The sequence below is a fragment of the Macrobrachium nipponense genome, chromosome 14 (assembly GCF_015104395.2).
Source record: "Macrobrachium nipponense isolate FS-2020 chromosome 14, ASM1510439v2, whole genome shotgun sequence".
Classification (NCBI taxonomy): domain Eukaryota; kingdom Metazoa; phylum Arthropoda; class Malacostraca; order Decapoda; family Palaemonidae; genus Macrobrachium; species Macrobrachium nipponense.
The window spans coordinates 55,735,281-55,752,164 of record NC_087207.1 but is presented as its reverse complement, the minus strand read 5'-3'; the positions used below and the strand labels follow the sequence as shown (position 1 = coordinate 55,752,164).

Genomic DNA, 16,884 nt, shown 5'->3' with positions numbered 1-16,884 from the left:
CACTAACGCTGAGTCATATACAGAGCAGTGGAGTAGGTTTATGCTTAACAAACACCCGCTCTTTTATCCGAGTACGTAGCTTGTCATAAGAGGTCACAACAACAATAGTTGAGTCGGAGTTTCAGTTTGTGAGCGATGATAAGAGCATTACAGAAGGATGTCACGAATAGAACAAGGCTCGGAAAATTCAAAGAAAAGGTGTAGATGTTGCGTGTGGTTTCCATTATGCTTAAAAAATCACTGTAGATGCACGTGACTTCATAAATAAGCGAATCCCACAGGAAAATTATAGTCAGAAATCCAAGCGCTTTCGTCTTTACTCAGACATTGTCAAGGAGTTAATGAAGTACAATTGGAGATAAAGGTCTCAGGTACAAAACAAGATCAAGAATACCAGATGTTTAATTGTCAAAAGGGTAAAAATTAAAAGAGATAATCCAGGATTATCGGATATCACACGGTCACAAACCTAACCGAAATTACAAAGTACCTTTACAGTCCAAAACATGTAAAAACTGAATATATATTAATTTTGTTGCTTATATTTATCTACAACTTTTTTCATAATGAAAGCATCAAGTTTAAATAAACCAAGACTTAAATTTAGAACATTTCTATTATTTGACTTGAAGAAACAAGATTCAATGATATTCCTTTTAACTGTGTCATTACATGGGATTAAGGATCTTGCTTGACTCCAGTTAATAGGATGGTCTAAATCTCTCATATGTACGAATAATGCATTCGATATTTGCCCAGTTCTCACAGAACATTGATGTTATTAGAGACGTTGTGAAAGAGATTTACCAGTCTGTCCGTAATAGACTTTATCACACTTTTTGCAAGGAATTTCATATATGCAGCCTGGAAGATCTTTAGGAGAATTTTTTATTAGTAAACTCTTGACATTAACATTACTGAAAACAACATTTATGTTAAAAATTGAGAAAGTACTGCAACCGTCTTGAAAGGAAGCTTCAAGTTAAGCTGAAAAATCTTATTGCTGAAAGCGACTGGACTAAGCATGCCAACGTGGACTTCATGATTAATTTATCAGACAAACCAGTGGATAGTGCTACGACAGCGGCTTTGGGATATGGGTTAAGCTTTGGTGTATTTAATGGTAACTTGGACTGTGTCAACATCTCAAAATTCTTTTGTTATTTAGAAAAATTTAATCAAAACCTATGCCCTGATGATATCAATATTTGTAAAGGTATTGTGTCTGGTGCTATGAGTAAACCCTCTCCCCCTAATGTACCCGTGAGATTTCTCCAGGCTTTTAAGAAAATTAAAGAAGACGAAACAGTGAAAGTGACAAAAGCAGATAAATCTAATGCAGTTGTAATAATGAATAAAAGTGACTATATAAGTAAAATAATGACATTGCTAAAGGATACTGATACTTATACGAAACTGAGGTCTGACCCTACACAGACAGTGAACTCCCATTTTAATAAACAAATTAAATCCATTTTGAAGGGCTTTGACCATTTAATTAAACAGTTTACACCGCAATGCGCCTCCCTACCTTATATGTATGGTTTAGTCAAGACACATAAAATCAATAACCCTATCAGACCAATCATTAGTTCAGTGGGCTCAGTTACGTATAATTTATCTAAATGGCTTGTAAAAATTCTCACTCCTTTGGTAGGAAACATTTCTAACACGAATGTTAAAAACAATGTTGATTTTATTAACAAGCTGAATAGTTTAAATTTGAATTTTGATTTTAATATGAATTTCATATATGAAATTCCTTGCAAAAAGTGTGATAAAGTCTATTACGGACAGACTGGTAAATCTCTTTCACAACGTCTCTAATAACATCAATGTTCTGTGAGAACTGGGCACATATCGAATGCATTATTCGTACATATGAGAGATTTAGACCATCCTATTAACTGGAGTCAAGCAAGAAGCCTTAATCCCATGTAATGACACAATTAAAAGGAATATCATTGAATCTTGTTTTATCAAGTCAAATAATAGAAATGTTCTAAATTTAAGTCTTGGTTTATTTAAACTTGATGCTTTCATTATGAAAAAAGTTGTAGATAAATATAAGCAACAAATTAATATATTCAGTTTTTACATGTTTTGGACTGTAAAGGTATTTTGTAATTTCGGTTAGGTTTGTGACCGTGTGATATCCGATAATCCTGGATTATCTCTTTTAATTTTTACCCTTTTGACAATTAAACATCTGGTATTCTTGATCTTGTTTGTACCTAAGACCTTTCTCTCCAATTGTACTTCATTAACTCATGACAATGTCTGAGTAAAGACGAAAGCGCTTGGATTTCTGACTACCATTTTCCTGTGGGATTCGTTATTATATATATATATATATATATATATATATATATATATATATATATAGAAATTCGGATAAAATGTAAAGTTTTATTTAAGCTTTCGGAGAGTACATTCTCTCCCTCTTTCAGAAAGAGAAATAAAAGTTACAAAAACTGAAAACAGCGGTCAAGGTAAAAGAAATCACATACAAGCTTATGGTTGTATCAGAATAACTGCCCTACGGTGGTTTGCCAATCTTGTTTAACAATTTAGTTACACTAACTACATGCTTTGTCATAATTGCATTACAGAAAAGGTCCAGTTTAAAATTACTCTTATATATATTCATATCGTCAACATTTTGGATTAAAATGGATTCTAAAAGTTTTCTTTTTTCAGTGTTATTAACAACCTTAATGTTTTTCATTTTGTCCAGGTTAACCATATGATTTTTACTTTGTTTATGTTGAAAGAGGGCGTTGTTTTCATCACCTTTCCTTAATGAGTCACGATGCTGTCTTTTTCTTCTGTCAAAATCAGTCGTTTCACCTATATATGTTTTATTACATTTTTGGCAGGAAATTTCGTAAATGCATCCTTGTGTTTTGTCTACATTTTTAACGTTATTTGTTAAGTACTTTTTAACAGTGTTTGTATTCTTATATACTGGGACAATGTTGCAAAATTTCAAATATTCGTTTAAAAGTCCAGGGTTTGCTTTGGTTTGTGGTAAGACTAGAACATTATTATTATTACCTAGGAAGCTCCTTTTCTCCCTTAAACGCGACCTTTGAATAAAATTTGTATTGTAACCAAGTGCATTGAAAACATTTTTGATATGATTGATTTCAGTATCTAAAAATTCAACATCACAAAGTTTGTACGCTCTCAAGAATATATTAGAAATAACACCTATTTTGACATCGTCTGAATGGAAAGAAAAAGCATGGATATATGACTCTGCATGGGTCGGTTTTCTATATACTGCATATTTAATCCTATTATCTTCTGAACGACATAATAAAGTGTCTAAGAAAGGTAACCTGTTATTATTCTCATTTTCTTCTTTAAATTTGATACACTAATGTAAATTATTCAGTTGAGTTAGTAAATCTTCAACATTAATAAAATCTGGAATCAAAGCAAAAATATCGTCAACATAGCGAAACCAAGCAATTGGAAAGTTAAAATGGTGGGTAAAACTTCAGTTTCAAAACATTCCATAAACAAATTTGCTAAAACGGGTGATAACGGCGAACCCATGGGCAAGCCGAAAATCTGTGAGTAAAATTTACTATTACATCCAAAGTGACACTGTTCAATACAAATATTTATCAGATCAATAAATACACTTTTTGGTACAGGTAGATCGATATTAAGACTGTCAATTTTGCGTTCTAAAAACCGCATGCATTCATCTACAGGTACTTTGGTGAAAAGGGACTCCACGTCAGAACTAATCATCCTCTTTCCTTCTAACGACAGGTGTCGAGTCTTTTCAATAAAATCTGAAGTGTCCTTTAAGTGAGAGTTTGATATAGTATCCAAACATTTTGATAAATGCTTAGCTAACCAACAAGCCAGATTGTAGGTCACTGAATCAATTGTTGAGGTAATTGGCCGCATAGGGACTTCCGGTTTGTGAATCTTAGGCAGACCATACATCGAGGGAAGTGTCGGGAGGTAAGATTTGTTTATGGAATGTTTTGAAACTGAAGTTTTACTCACCATTTTTAACTTTCCAATTGTTTGGTTTCGCTATGTTGACGATATTCTTGCATTGATTCCAGATTTTATTAATGTTGAAGATTTACTAACTCAACTGAATAATTTACACCAGTGTATCAAATTTAAAGAAGAAAATGAGAATAATAACAGGTTACCTTTCTTAGACACTTTATTATGTCGTTCAGAAGATAATAGGATTAAATATGCAGTACATAGAAAACCGACCCATGCAGAGTCATATATCCATGCTTTTTCTTTCCATTCAGACGGTGTCAAAATAGGTGTTATTTCTAATATATTCTTGAGAGCGTACAACCTTTGTGATGTTGAATTTTTAGATACTGAAATCAATCATATCAAAAATGTTTTCACTGCACTTGGTTACAAAACAAATTTTATTCAAAGGGCGCATTTTAAGGCACGTAGAATATATTATGTGGCAAGGGAGAAAAGGAGTTTCCTAGGTAATAATAATAGTGTTTTAGTCTTACCACAAACCAAAGAAAACCCTGGACTTATAAACGAATATTTTAAATTTTGCAACGTTGTCCCAGTATATAAGAATACAAACACTGTTAAAAAGTACTTAACAAATAATGTTAAAAATGTAGACAAAACACAAGGATGCATTTACGAAATTCCCTGCCAAGAATGTAGTAATACATATATAGGTGAAACGATTGATTTGACAGAAGAAAAATACAACATCGTGACTCATTAAGGAAAGGTGATGAAAACAACGCCCTCTTTCAACATAGACAAAGTAAAAATCATATGGTTAACCTGGACAAAATGAAAAACATTAAGGTTGTTAATAACACTGAAAAAAGAAAACTTTTAGAATCCATTTTAATCCAAAATGTTGACGCTATGAATATACATAAGAGTAATTTTAAACTGGACCTTTTCTGTAATGCAATTATGACAAAGCATGTAGTTAGTGTAGCTAAGTTGTAAACAAGATTGGCAAACCACCGTAGGGCAGTTATTCTGATACAACCATAAGCTTGTATGTGATTTCTTTTACCTTGACCGCTGTTTTCAGTTTTTGTAGCTTTTATTTCTCTTTCTGAAAGAGGGAGAGAATGTACTCTCCGAAAGCTTAAATATAACATTCAATTTTTTCCGAATTTTAGTGGGCTTCCTACAACATATTAGAACACGGATACAGTGTTTAACTTTGTTAAATATATATATATATATATATATATATATATATATATATATATATATATATATATATGTGTGTGTGTGTGTGTGTGTGTGTAAGACAAAAGCCACACACCTACGTACCTTTCTTTTTCCACGACTTACTCAAGTTCGCTTGACAAATCGCTCGACCAATAGTTTTGTTCTTTTCTTTTCTGTGCCTGCGAGTCTATGCCCCTTGAGCCAGCGGTGGTTAAGCTCAAGTAGTTACCAGCACTGTAGGCTACCCTGCAATGACTCCTAAGATCGTTCCCTGGGACTTGGGTTGACTATTTTATGCCCAAATGTCGTACAGCAATCGTGCGTTACACATTTCATTTTTTACTAACCTATTAACTCGTCATCGAGGATTTATCAGTAATTATCTCCGTTATTTAAAGCACAGTTGATATTGTAGATCGCATCTTAAAAGAGGGAAGGATATGAGTTCTTGGAAATAAAGGAGCGAGAAGGGTAAACCGAAGCCTGGTATGGTGAATTGTCAATTATTCTCTTCTCTCTCTCTCTCTGTTTGTCTGTCTGTCTGTCGAAAGAGATCACCCCGTGTTAGAGGAAAGGGGCCTCTTTGGTGCAGATTTGATGTCAAAGGGTATCTTCTGGTATGTCAAGGAGCGATATCTAATAATATATATATATATATATATATATATATATATATATATATATATATATATATTAGATATGTGTGTTTTGTTACATATATAGTACATGTCACTATTTTTTATTCACAGATTATTAAACCACAGATTTCGTTTAATATCCGGTTCACTATGCCACGGGAATAACTTCCACTCGCGGGGAATTAAAAGGGATAAGTGCACGCACGTCCGCGCGCACTTGCAATACGCATAATACAAATAATAGCCACCGTGGGGGCAATCCTATGCTTAGCGCCTGGGTATTTAGATCCGAAAGAACAATTATTTTGAATAAAAGAAATTATGTTAATGATCTAGAGTTGTAAATCTAATATTATTGGAAGTGTATCGACAACGAGGCTTTTAAAATACATTTATTATTAGGTAATAGCACGTAAATACAAGTATTCACAACGCGTGGCTGCAAAGATCATCTGATTTACAATTACGACATTATTAAAAAGAATGAAATGAATCTAACTATTGTAGGAACCAGCTGACAATGACATTCCAATATTTCATTAGTATGTGATTAACATTGTGCTTTTGATCTCCTACGCTCATATCGCTATATTTTTTAGAATATTCCAGTTTTCCTTCCAGACTGCGGTGTTAAAATAAAAGGAGAACTCGAGTAAATGGTCACAATTTCTTTCAAGATAGATTTTAGCCTGTGGCTATAATTAAAGTGACTGCGATTCATGCGTACTGAGACTTATATGGCTGTTTAAGGATTGTAGTTACTAGGAATAAGTATAAATCTTCTAGTGGGTCGCTTGTAAAAGCTCTTATCAGTTGGCACAATGCCCAAAATCGACGAAAAATAAAACTATCCCTCCCACGGAGTTTCCTTTTTTAAAAGCATCATTTTAATCCTCAAGTCCCTCAGACGATTCAAAGAAGGGCCGAACTAGACTGATGGTTCCATTTCAAAAGTTCAAAATAAATTATTTTAAAAATTAAGACTTCGTTAAAAACTAGTTTATAGTAATAATCATGTCTATGAATTGAATATATTTTATCCAATGCAGGCAGTTAAGGCACCTCAAAATGTATATAGTTTAAAGGGCGGTTTACATGATCAAACGAAGTTCGAACGGTTCGCCAAACCCGGTTGTCAAACCTGCTTGTCAAACGGTTCGAAGAGGTGCCAGACTGTCACACCAGACAGTCACATCAAACCTCATTATGACTCTCGTTGTAGCAAAGTTACCACCGCCTCCCTTATGCCTATCGACCAGGAAGATTTGATTGCCATTGGCTTAGCGGTGGCACTAAGGAAAAAAAGACGATCAAAGTGGACGAAGGACTGGTTGCTAAAAAGAGATCAACTTTCACACCAACTAGCTAGTTGATTTGAAATTAGAGCCAGATGACTGGCGTAATTATTTGCGGATGGATGAAGAAACATACATTGATCTACTGACGCGTGTCACTGTAATGGGACAAATATTCCTTGAATTATTAATGATTTATTTAGGAATTGATTCATCATCCTCCTCTAATATCTTTACTGTTGTAAGTAATTGGAACTATAAAATGTTTTCGTTTTTGTTGTGGACACGAGTTTGGCAGAGTAGCCAGTCCCTTGTTTTGTTTTTCTCTCACTGAGTATGGGAGCGGCCGCTGCCCTGAATCTTTCGTCTGCTTTTGGTAACACTAACAACACATGTAAGAATCACGAATGCTCTCGTGTGAAAAGGACGCAACGGGTTCAGCCTTCAATTTGGCTATTTTACCAAATTATTAATACAAATGATTATCTATTCCTTGCAAGGGATCTAGTCCAGGAGTTTTGAAGACTATAGCTGGTTCACTTAAGGGTTAAGGATTATTGATCCTTGGAGCCGTATGCCTACTAGACGTTTGTTTGGCGGCCGCTGATTGGCTGGAAAAGCTGCCTACCTCCCAGTACCAGCCAATCAGCGGCCGCCAAACAAATGTCTCGTAAGCATAGGGCTCATTCAAGAATCTACCTTAAGTGAATCAGCTTTAGGTAAATTAATAAGTCCAGGAGACTAGGCCTGGGAGAAATTTGGCATGATGTAATGAGTAATAAAGAAACAAGCTGAGTACCAGGAATTTTCTTTAATACCCCTAAAATGGAAATCAGCACTTCAACTACCTCCCAGTGGGAAGACATCACCTGGCCTCATCAGTAATAAGACCCATACACACAAGGAATATTGTAATAGCAGGTAGGACAGGCCTACCCTATTTCCCAGGCAGCATTTTAAAAACGTCAGTCTTCATAACCACCGTGTCAACTATGACAGTCACCATTTTCTCCGACCCGTGTCTCCAGGCCAAGAAGACTGACACAAGTGTATATGTATACAAGTAGTCTTATTAATCTCGTATCGTAATGTCATGGTGAGGGAAAATCCTACCGTGACATTTGATGGCAGCTGTGTTGGATCTGTAGCCCAGTGCTATTGATCCAGACCCACTGTGCCTATATAGTATGTAGGTCACTTATAATGTTTTGTCGTATTGTATGCATTTCTTTAATACAATATTGTTGATTTTTATTTTTGTCTGATTAAGGTCATGACCTTATTTTTTACATGCACATTCATTATTTCTATAGTGACGGATTGTATGGTATTGTCTCTTAATGTAGTTTACATTTTATTATTTGATCATATATAAGTGTTTGAAGTATTGTAACAATGGTGACTGGTACTGATGAATCATATATTGATCTAATTCAATTAGAACAAGAAACACAACAAACATTACAGACAGTTAAGAGCTTCACTCAATCTTACCAGGATGTTTGGTCTCAAGTGGGAGATGTATCAAATCAAATCAAGGACTTGGACCAGAAGTTGGTTGAAATACTGGGGACAGTACAACACTTAACACCCAAACATAATAACACTCAACCATCCATAATGTCTACACCACATACGTCTCACATTCCAAGTAATGAACAAAGGAATGATGTAAAACATTTTGTACAAGAATTCACATAGTGCCCTGGTTGGGAATGTGATTGTGGTCTTATGGGTCTTGTCTTATAGGAAATTGTCAGAGTTTTGCTCTTGTAGTACTGGTTTGGTACACCTTAGAGGATAGAGTACACCACTTTCCAAACCCCTTTGAGATTCAAGTTTAGAGTCGTTTCTAGCCATAGCACTGGTGAGTTTGATAATCATTAGGACGCCTCAATAGGAGTAAATTCTGTCTTCACATGTGGAGAACTCTTTTGTTGCAGAGTGATGTAACATCCAGTGTAAGTGGAGTCAATCTAACCCCAGTATTAGGCTAGGCAAAGCTATTAGGAAAGCTGTATTGAACGCACACCTATAGGGTAGTGTCCCCATTTAGTACTCAAGTATATCCTTGTGTTATGTTGTTGCAAGAGCCCCTTTAGTCTCTAGTTGAGATCGTTGCTTGTTTTTCCGCAGTCGCAGACCCATCTAAGGAGCTTTTTGGTTCCGTTAGGAAAAGTTGTCCTTGATATTAGAGTGGACATGAATCAATTCTTCCCCGAGGGAAAAGCTTTGTAATGGGAAAAATATTACTTTAATTATTAATGATTTATTTAGGAATTGATTCTTCATCCTCCTCTAATATCTTTACTGTTGTAAAAATGATTGGAACTGTGAAATGTTTTCGTTTTTGTTGTGGACGAGTGTGGCAGTGTAGCCAGTCCCTTGTTATGTTTATCTTTCACTTTGAGTATGGGAGCGCTGCCCTGAATCTTTCGTCTGCATTTTGGTAACACTAAAAGACACATGTAAGAATCACGAATGCTTTCGTGTGAGGGGACGTCAACCTGTCCGCTCTTCATTTTGGCTATTTTACCAAATTGTTAATACAAATGGTTATCTATCCCTTGCAAGGTAAGCTTTTAAAGTTGTAATATTACCATTAGTTCATTGGTAGGAACAGATCACAATCATGTAAGAACAATAGCAGACGAGAATTCAAGTGCAGAGTTGCCTGCCCAGTCAGACATGTTACAATGCCTTAACGAGGAAAATTTCCATTGTCGTGAATGATACTTCACATTCATTAATTGTCATGAAATTTTGCTGTGTTAGTTTGATTTGTAACTTAGCGTTTGACAGGATTGTAAAACATTAAAAAAGTATTTATAAGTGTTTTGTTTGTATACAGTTTTTGCAAGTACCAGTGCCAAAGGGTACCACAAAATGGAAATTTCCACTGCCGAGCTTGATCTTAGACTAGGCTATACAGTAATTTAAGAAGGCCTACCCCAGACTAATTCTTTTGAATGAGGAATTATGACTATTTTTGATAAATATAGTTAGGCTATATGTATATAAATTCATGGAAAACTTAATTACATGGGACTTAGCCTGTACCCTCATGTGTAAGTGTTTACATAATAAAAATATGGAATGTTAGTCCATATATATAAAAGATTGCTTGCAGGAATGTGATCAAATGAGACACGCTACAGATCACGTAGGCGGTAGTTGTCTCAAGCAGGGAGCTTGGACTGTTTCAAAGCAAATGAATGACCACAGATGACGACATGTCAACTTAGCCTAATTTGTGGGATATTGTAACCTAGTCAAAAATCAGCCAAGTGAACTTTGCATAGGCTATCCTTAATGATTTCTGAAGAAGCCTAGGCTAGACTATCCTGTTAAAAGGCACCTTAGTAGCCTAATTTTACCTCATTTTAGTTTTAAGTTTTTCTCAGAAATCTTTCAGGTAACCTTATCCATTGACATACATTGTGTACAAGTATTTAGTACTGTGTGGAGTAGAGTATCAAATGGTTTACACTTATTAATTGATTCCATGTTTGATACTTATCCTGTTATGAAGGAAAAGCAATTCCCGTGATCTGTAATTTATATATTTTTCTTTTTTTGAAGTCTCAGTATAAAGAGTTATTTTTTTTTGTAGTTTTAAACTACTCACTTGTGTTGATTTCTGGAAATCAAAAATTAAATAAAATGAATATTTCCAGGGATCTAGTCCAGGGGATCTAGTCCAGAAATCTAGTCCAGGAGATCTGAAGACTAGGTAAATTAATCAAGTCCAGGAGACTTGGCCTGGGAGAAATTTAGCATGATGTACTGAGTTAATAAAAATAAAGAAACAAGCTGAATACCAGGAATTTTCTTCAATACCCCTAAAATGGAAATCAGCACTTCAGTTACCTCCCGGTGGGAAGACATCACCTGGCCTCATCAGTAGTAAGACCCATACACACAAGGAATATCATGTAATAGCAGGTAGGACAGGCCTACCCTAATTCCAGGCAGCGTAAACGTCAGTCTTCCATACCCACCGTGTCAACTATGACACAGTACCATTCTCCGACCTGTGTCTCCAGGCAAGAAGACTGACAAAAGTGTATATGTATAATAATAGTATTCTTATTCTCGTATCTTAATGTCAACAGGGGGAAAAACCGCCCGTGACAGAGGAACCAATCACTTGTCTCACATCCGCAGTCGCAGTTTGCACGCAAAATCTCGTGACGCATGCACCCTCGAATGTCTTAGTGCGTGTAAAAAGACTTTGCTGGGATCTGAAAATTTTAATTCCTTCCAGACACTGAAATCTAACGGTTTCCATGAACAAAGCAATATACACTGTTGACTGACAGCAACAAGTTAATATTGAAGTCTGTAACCAACCGAATACCAATCTAGTAATCCACAAAACCTATATATATATATATCGTGGATATGGAAGTTATGAATATGGTATTTTTTACTGTTGCTAAATTCAATAACGCCCAACCAGTTGTAGATGAATCCCTCTTATACTCTATCTAAAGTAATATCAGTAGTCATTCAAGCAGAGGTGATTCAGCAGAAATTTTTTTTATCTTTTATCTGAATACCAGGATGTTTCTCCACTAGCGAGTGATCTCTGGGGAAAACGGGTGTCATTGAACACCAAATACGGTCGAAGGACAAACATAAAGCTATATACATACCTTTGTATAGACTCCCAATGACATCTCAAAATGAGATAAATGACGAAGTTGAAAAAAATGTTAGTAATAGGAGTCATTAGGAAATCAAATAGCCCACATAATTTTTCCCTTAAATGTCATGCCCAAAAAAGATCGGACTTGGCGTATCTGAGTAGATTTCTGTTGCTTAAACGAGGAAACGATTCCCGATCGTCTTCCAGTGCCATGTACCGATGATATCTAATCTTTGATAGGTCAGAATAAATTTTTCACCAGTTTGGACTTATTTAAAGGCTTTCACCAGATACCATTAGCTAAGTGAGTGTACCTCATACACCGCCTTCAGCACACTCAGGGGACATTATTAATTTTTACGTATGCGTCTGGCTTACGCTGCGCCCCAATTGCATTCACCAGAATGATTAATATAGTGTTTGGATTGTAGACTTTTTAGGGGATACCCTACATTTCTATATGGTTGGTCTTGTAATCTTTTTTAATACCTTTGAAGTACATTCGCATAAACTTGAGCCAGTGCTACAGAGACTAAGACAAATAATCTCAGAGTAAAATATCTAATGTGAGTTTTAAAAACCGAACATGTTTATTTAGGTTTTATGTGTCTAGTCAAGGTCTTAAAGTAGTCCATGATGAGGTGTCGGCTATTCGTAACTTTCCGGTACCTATTAACGTAAAGGGGATACAGCGCTTTTGTGCTGTAGTGGGTATTACTATCGTAAGTTTATACGTAATTACAGCAGCTCCTTTAATAGATCTTACGAAGAAGGGCGTAGATTTATTATGGTCTGAAAAGCATCAACAGGCGTTCGATATCTTAAAATTGGAATTATGCAGCTCATCTATCTTACAATTCCCTGATTTTAATAAGGAATTTTTTTTTATTGCAACAGACGCCTCAGACCAAGGGGTAAGAGGGGTAGCTACTACTTCAGCAATATGATAAACAGTTCTTTCCTACAGCTTTTTATTCACGTAAACTACAGCCATCTGAAAGTAAATATGCAGTAATAGGCAATGAAGGGCTAGGTATCGTTAACTCACTAGTACATTTCAAGTTCATAATCTACGGCTATCCTGTTAAAGTCCTTACTGTCCATAAGTCCCTTACTGAGTTTTTCAAAGGCTTTAATCACAGTCCCAAAGGAACTTGGTGGCATATGATCATTCAGGTCTTTGGAGCCAAGTTATGATATCTACCTGGAAAAGCAAATATCATAGCTGACGCATTATCCCGCAATCCTGCACCATCCTGTAAGGAACCATTAGTTGGACTAAAAGATATAGAAACATGCGGGCCTATTGTTAAAACCGTATCTGAACAAGAAAATTCATTAACCCAAGAGAGCGTGAACATTGAAGACCTGGGTTGGAGCGCTGAACTGTTACAAACTGAACAAAACAAGGGTCAGCAGCTAAGTAAAACAATAAATGCTTTGAACGGAAATCCTAAAGCAAAAGTATATTTAAAGTATGTGTAGCAGAATTATGTAATCAAAGGTAATATATGTGGGTCCGTGACGAGGAAAACCCGAAGAACACTGCAGGTGACTATCAACCAGGTAGTAGTAATAATCTCTTTCATACCAATCGTCCTAAACTGGTTGCATTTTTTCCCCCCCAAAAATCCCATTAACCATTGGTCAAATCCAGGGTTCTCTATTATGTCACAGAAAGCCAAATCACTATTTTACTGGCCTACAATGCTTACAGGTATAAAAAGCACATAACTAATTGTCACATGTCATGAAAACAAGGGACACACTAAGACACCTGTCAGTAGGGGACTATCCTGTCCCAAATCAATCCTTTGAAAGAGTACACGTAGATTTATTAACAGAGTTTTACGAGTCTGACAGAGGAAATAAACACCTCTTAGTGTTAATAGTTGCCTTGACACGTTATATATAATTAATAGCACCAAAAGACAAACACCGCAATTGAATGCGCTAGGAATATTTATGAGTGCTACATCAGTAAACACAGAATTCAACACATGATAATCTCTGACTCGGATGGTGTAAATTAATAATAATTTCCTTGACTCGTTGTGTGAATTCCTTTGTATTAAGAAAACCAATACCATATTTTATCACCCAGAGTCAATCGGTTTGGTAGAATGGATAAATAAGAAAGTGTCAATGTCCTACGAGTTAAACTCGGGATATTGTATCCGAACTGGATTATAGGGTTCTCTCAGTTTTAAATACTTTTATCATTCATATCATGTATCTATAGAAATGATACCGCAAGTAACCTTATACGGTACGCCCGCTAGAACACTTTTCCACATATTCAGGCCAACCATTAATTTATCAAACATAAAGAAGTATGAGTTGATATAATATACTCCGTAAGAAGTTGGAAGGGTTACAAATTATAATGAAAAGGAATCACGATGAAATCAATAAACAAAACATAACCATACGCAGTAGGTGTTTATAAAATATCCAAACATATATGCGTAAAGGTTTGAACTCTAACTTAACGCCTAAGTTTAGTAGCCCATTCAGTATCCTAGGGATATTAATGACAAATAAGCTGAAAGTTCAAACACATACCAAAACCTACTGGCATTCTGTCTGTTCCGATGATTTATAATTGTAGTCAATGAAGAAGAAGAAGAAAAAGATTTTAGTCAGGAAGTCTAGAAGTGAAAATGTATATCTATGTGAATAATCCTATATGGATCTTACAGGGTAAATAGTATATATAAAATTTGTATGGAAACCTTTTTCATTAGTTTTGAATAAGGAATATCTAATTTAACATAAGTAATTACATATATTTCACAATCTTGCAGGTTTCCAACATGAAACTAATATTATATTGTTCAATTTTGGTACTGTTTTTTCAGACATTCTTCTCGTGTGGGTGGAGTATTAAAACAAAAAATATCCAATTTATACATGGCTATCATTTGAAAGTGCTAAAGTCATATTTATTACAGCGAGTAACGTAACTCTTAAAGCTGGTTTGAGAGCAGTCTCCTGCCAGGTGATGATGTCATCAGTCCTAAAGGTGCCTAGCGTGTTTTGCTGAATCATTGTATAAATCGCACATGCATCATTGTTCCTTTTAACCCCGATAACCCGCTTGCACAGGCTTCATCTGTTGTTGTCTTGTGTTTGCAAAAAACAAGCCAGCTGGAGTGGAATGCTTAGCTCGTGAAGTTCTCATGGGCAATGCAGGTTGTTAGGTACAAGTGTCTATCCACAGTGATCAATGCAAGTTTAGTTAAAGAATCACAATCGTTTTAAAATTAATGAACAAAATAAGGGAATAGAATTTCTATAACATCAAAGTGCATTAATTTTTCTGAACTTCATAGACAATTAGAGTCAATAAATCAGCTTATGACATTGGTAAACGGACATTTTAGTAGTATCAGTTTATGGATATGAAATATTTACTTGCAACATTAGCATATTACAATTCAATTAGATCATATTCATGGGAAAATGTCACATTTTCTTGAAAAACCCAAAGTTTATATAGAAATTAGTTACATAGTGGGTTCTTTCATTGCATCTCCTGCCTATTAAAGTTTTATCATTAAACTAGAGGATGTGCGCAAGAAACTTGAAAATGAACCTTTTGTTAGGGGCACATAGGATCGGATTTTATCACAGCTTAATTTCAGTAAGCGTAGCGAATTACAGAATCATGATTAATATTCTCTTTGATTCTTATGTTGCCTGGCAGTCTTAAAAATAGCTCTGTTTCCCACTTCTTTGTCTAGTAACTTACTGCCAGTAATATCGAATTTTCTTTGGGGTTCGTATTGATATCTGTTAATATGGATATTTTTACGGTCGTCAGAGACCTGGATAGGTTCACTCATTGTTATAATGCCATGGATAAAAAAGTTTGTACAGCTGACTCTTCTGAATTCCATAATATATCAGCAAATTCATGTGGGTTAAGTCTAGTCCTTAACGGCTTTCTCCCTCCCATATTTTGATGTTGTCTGAATTTACTTTGCCCTTGTAACAAATATAATTTTATTTACAGGCTGATTAACGGAACCTGGTTACACCTTGCAGTACGAGAGTTTCATGTCGCATGCCCAGACAGATCGTCTACAACTTCAAAACCCATTCGTCGCTGCGGACGCCTGCAGTGGAGTAACGACCGCCTACAATGTGAAGGGAATAAGCACCATCATAAGTGAACAGGCTTATTTCGTGGTTTTCCTGGACCATCACCCGTATCCCAGCGTTAATTTCGTTTTTAATGGAGAATGGTCCAGCGGCTGTTGGAATTGACTACAACGTTGCTGGCGCAGGACTCGTGCTGGGGATGATTTTATTCATCCTGAACGTATTTGTATGGCATAGGGTGCAGAGAACAAGTATGTGCACAAAATAGAACGTCGGACCCTGCCCAGGCAATTTCCCCTTGTTTTTAACCATTTGGAATTGGCCATTTCATTTGGCTCTAGGTGGTTGTCTGAAACTGTGTAATGGGCGAAAAGTTGTTCGAAACGCTAGTTAAATGTGTAGTGGGTATATCCTTGGCTATGTATTCCAGATATAAAGTATCAGTTAAGGATCAATGTCTATATAAGTATCATAGCTAAAGTATCAGTAAATAACAGATTCCGTACAGTATCACAATCATTATATATCTATTAGCATGCTTATTTGAATATAGTAGTTAATCAATGAATCAATATATATCTGTGTGTGTACGCACTAGGAATCTATTTAGAGTGCACCTAAATTAATCACTTAGATTAGTCATTTATGTTAAACATTTGTATTAAGTGCAGATATATTGATCATAATTATATGAATCAATATATATATATGTATAAATAAATCAGGTAGCCTATAATCAATCTGATACCTTGCATCTTACCAATAACTGCAGTTAATATATCAGTTAATATATGATTTTTATCACTTCATATATGATTTTTATCACTTCATATATGATTTTTATCAGTTAAAATATGATTTTTATCAGTTAAAATATGATTTTTATTATGTAAATCTTTGTTATGCAATTATCAGGAGTACATTAGTATTTTCTGTAGCATATGTATCTTCATGAGTTGAAGTGTAAAACTGT

At 35.3% G+C, this 16,884-nt stretch overlaps 2 protein-coding genes across 2 annotated transcripts in view; one reads left to right on the top strand and one right to left on the bottom strand.

Moving 5' to 3' along the window:
• The window catches only part of LOC135226011 (uncharacterized), a 50,446-nt gene extending 44,957 nt beyond the window's left edge, over window positions 1-5,489 (bottom strand). Inside the window, exon 1 of the mRNA XM_064265489.1 lies at window positions 5,323-5,489. The gene's annotated coding sequence lies outside the window, so the exon portion shown is untranslated. The remainder of the gene's footprint in view (window positions 1-5,322) is intronic.
• The window catches only part of LOC135226519 (retinol dehydrogenase 12-like), a 248,483-nt gene extending 232,486 nt beyond the window's left edge, over window positions 1-15,997 (top strand). Inside the window, exon 7 of the mRNA XM_064266144.1 lies at window positions 15,823-15,997. Within this exon, the coding sequence (XP_064122214.1) occupies window positions 15,823-15,982 (160 nt within the window). The 3' untranslated portion in view covers window positions 15,983-15,997. The remainder of the gene's footprint in view (window positions 1-15,822) is intronic.
• The last annotated feature ends 887 nt before the right edge of the window (window positions 15,998-16,884 follow it).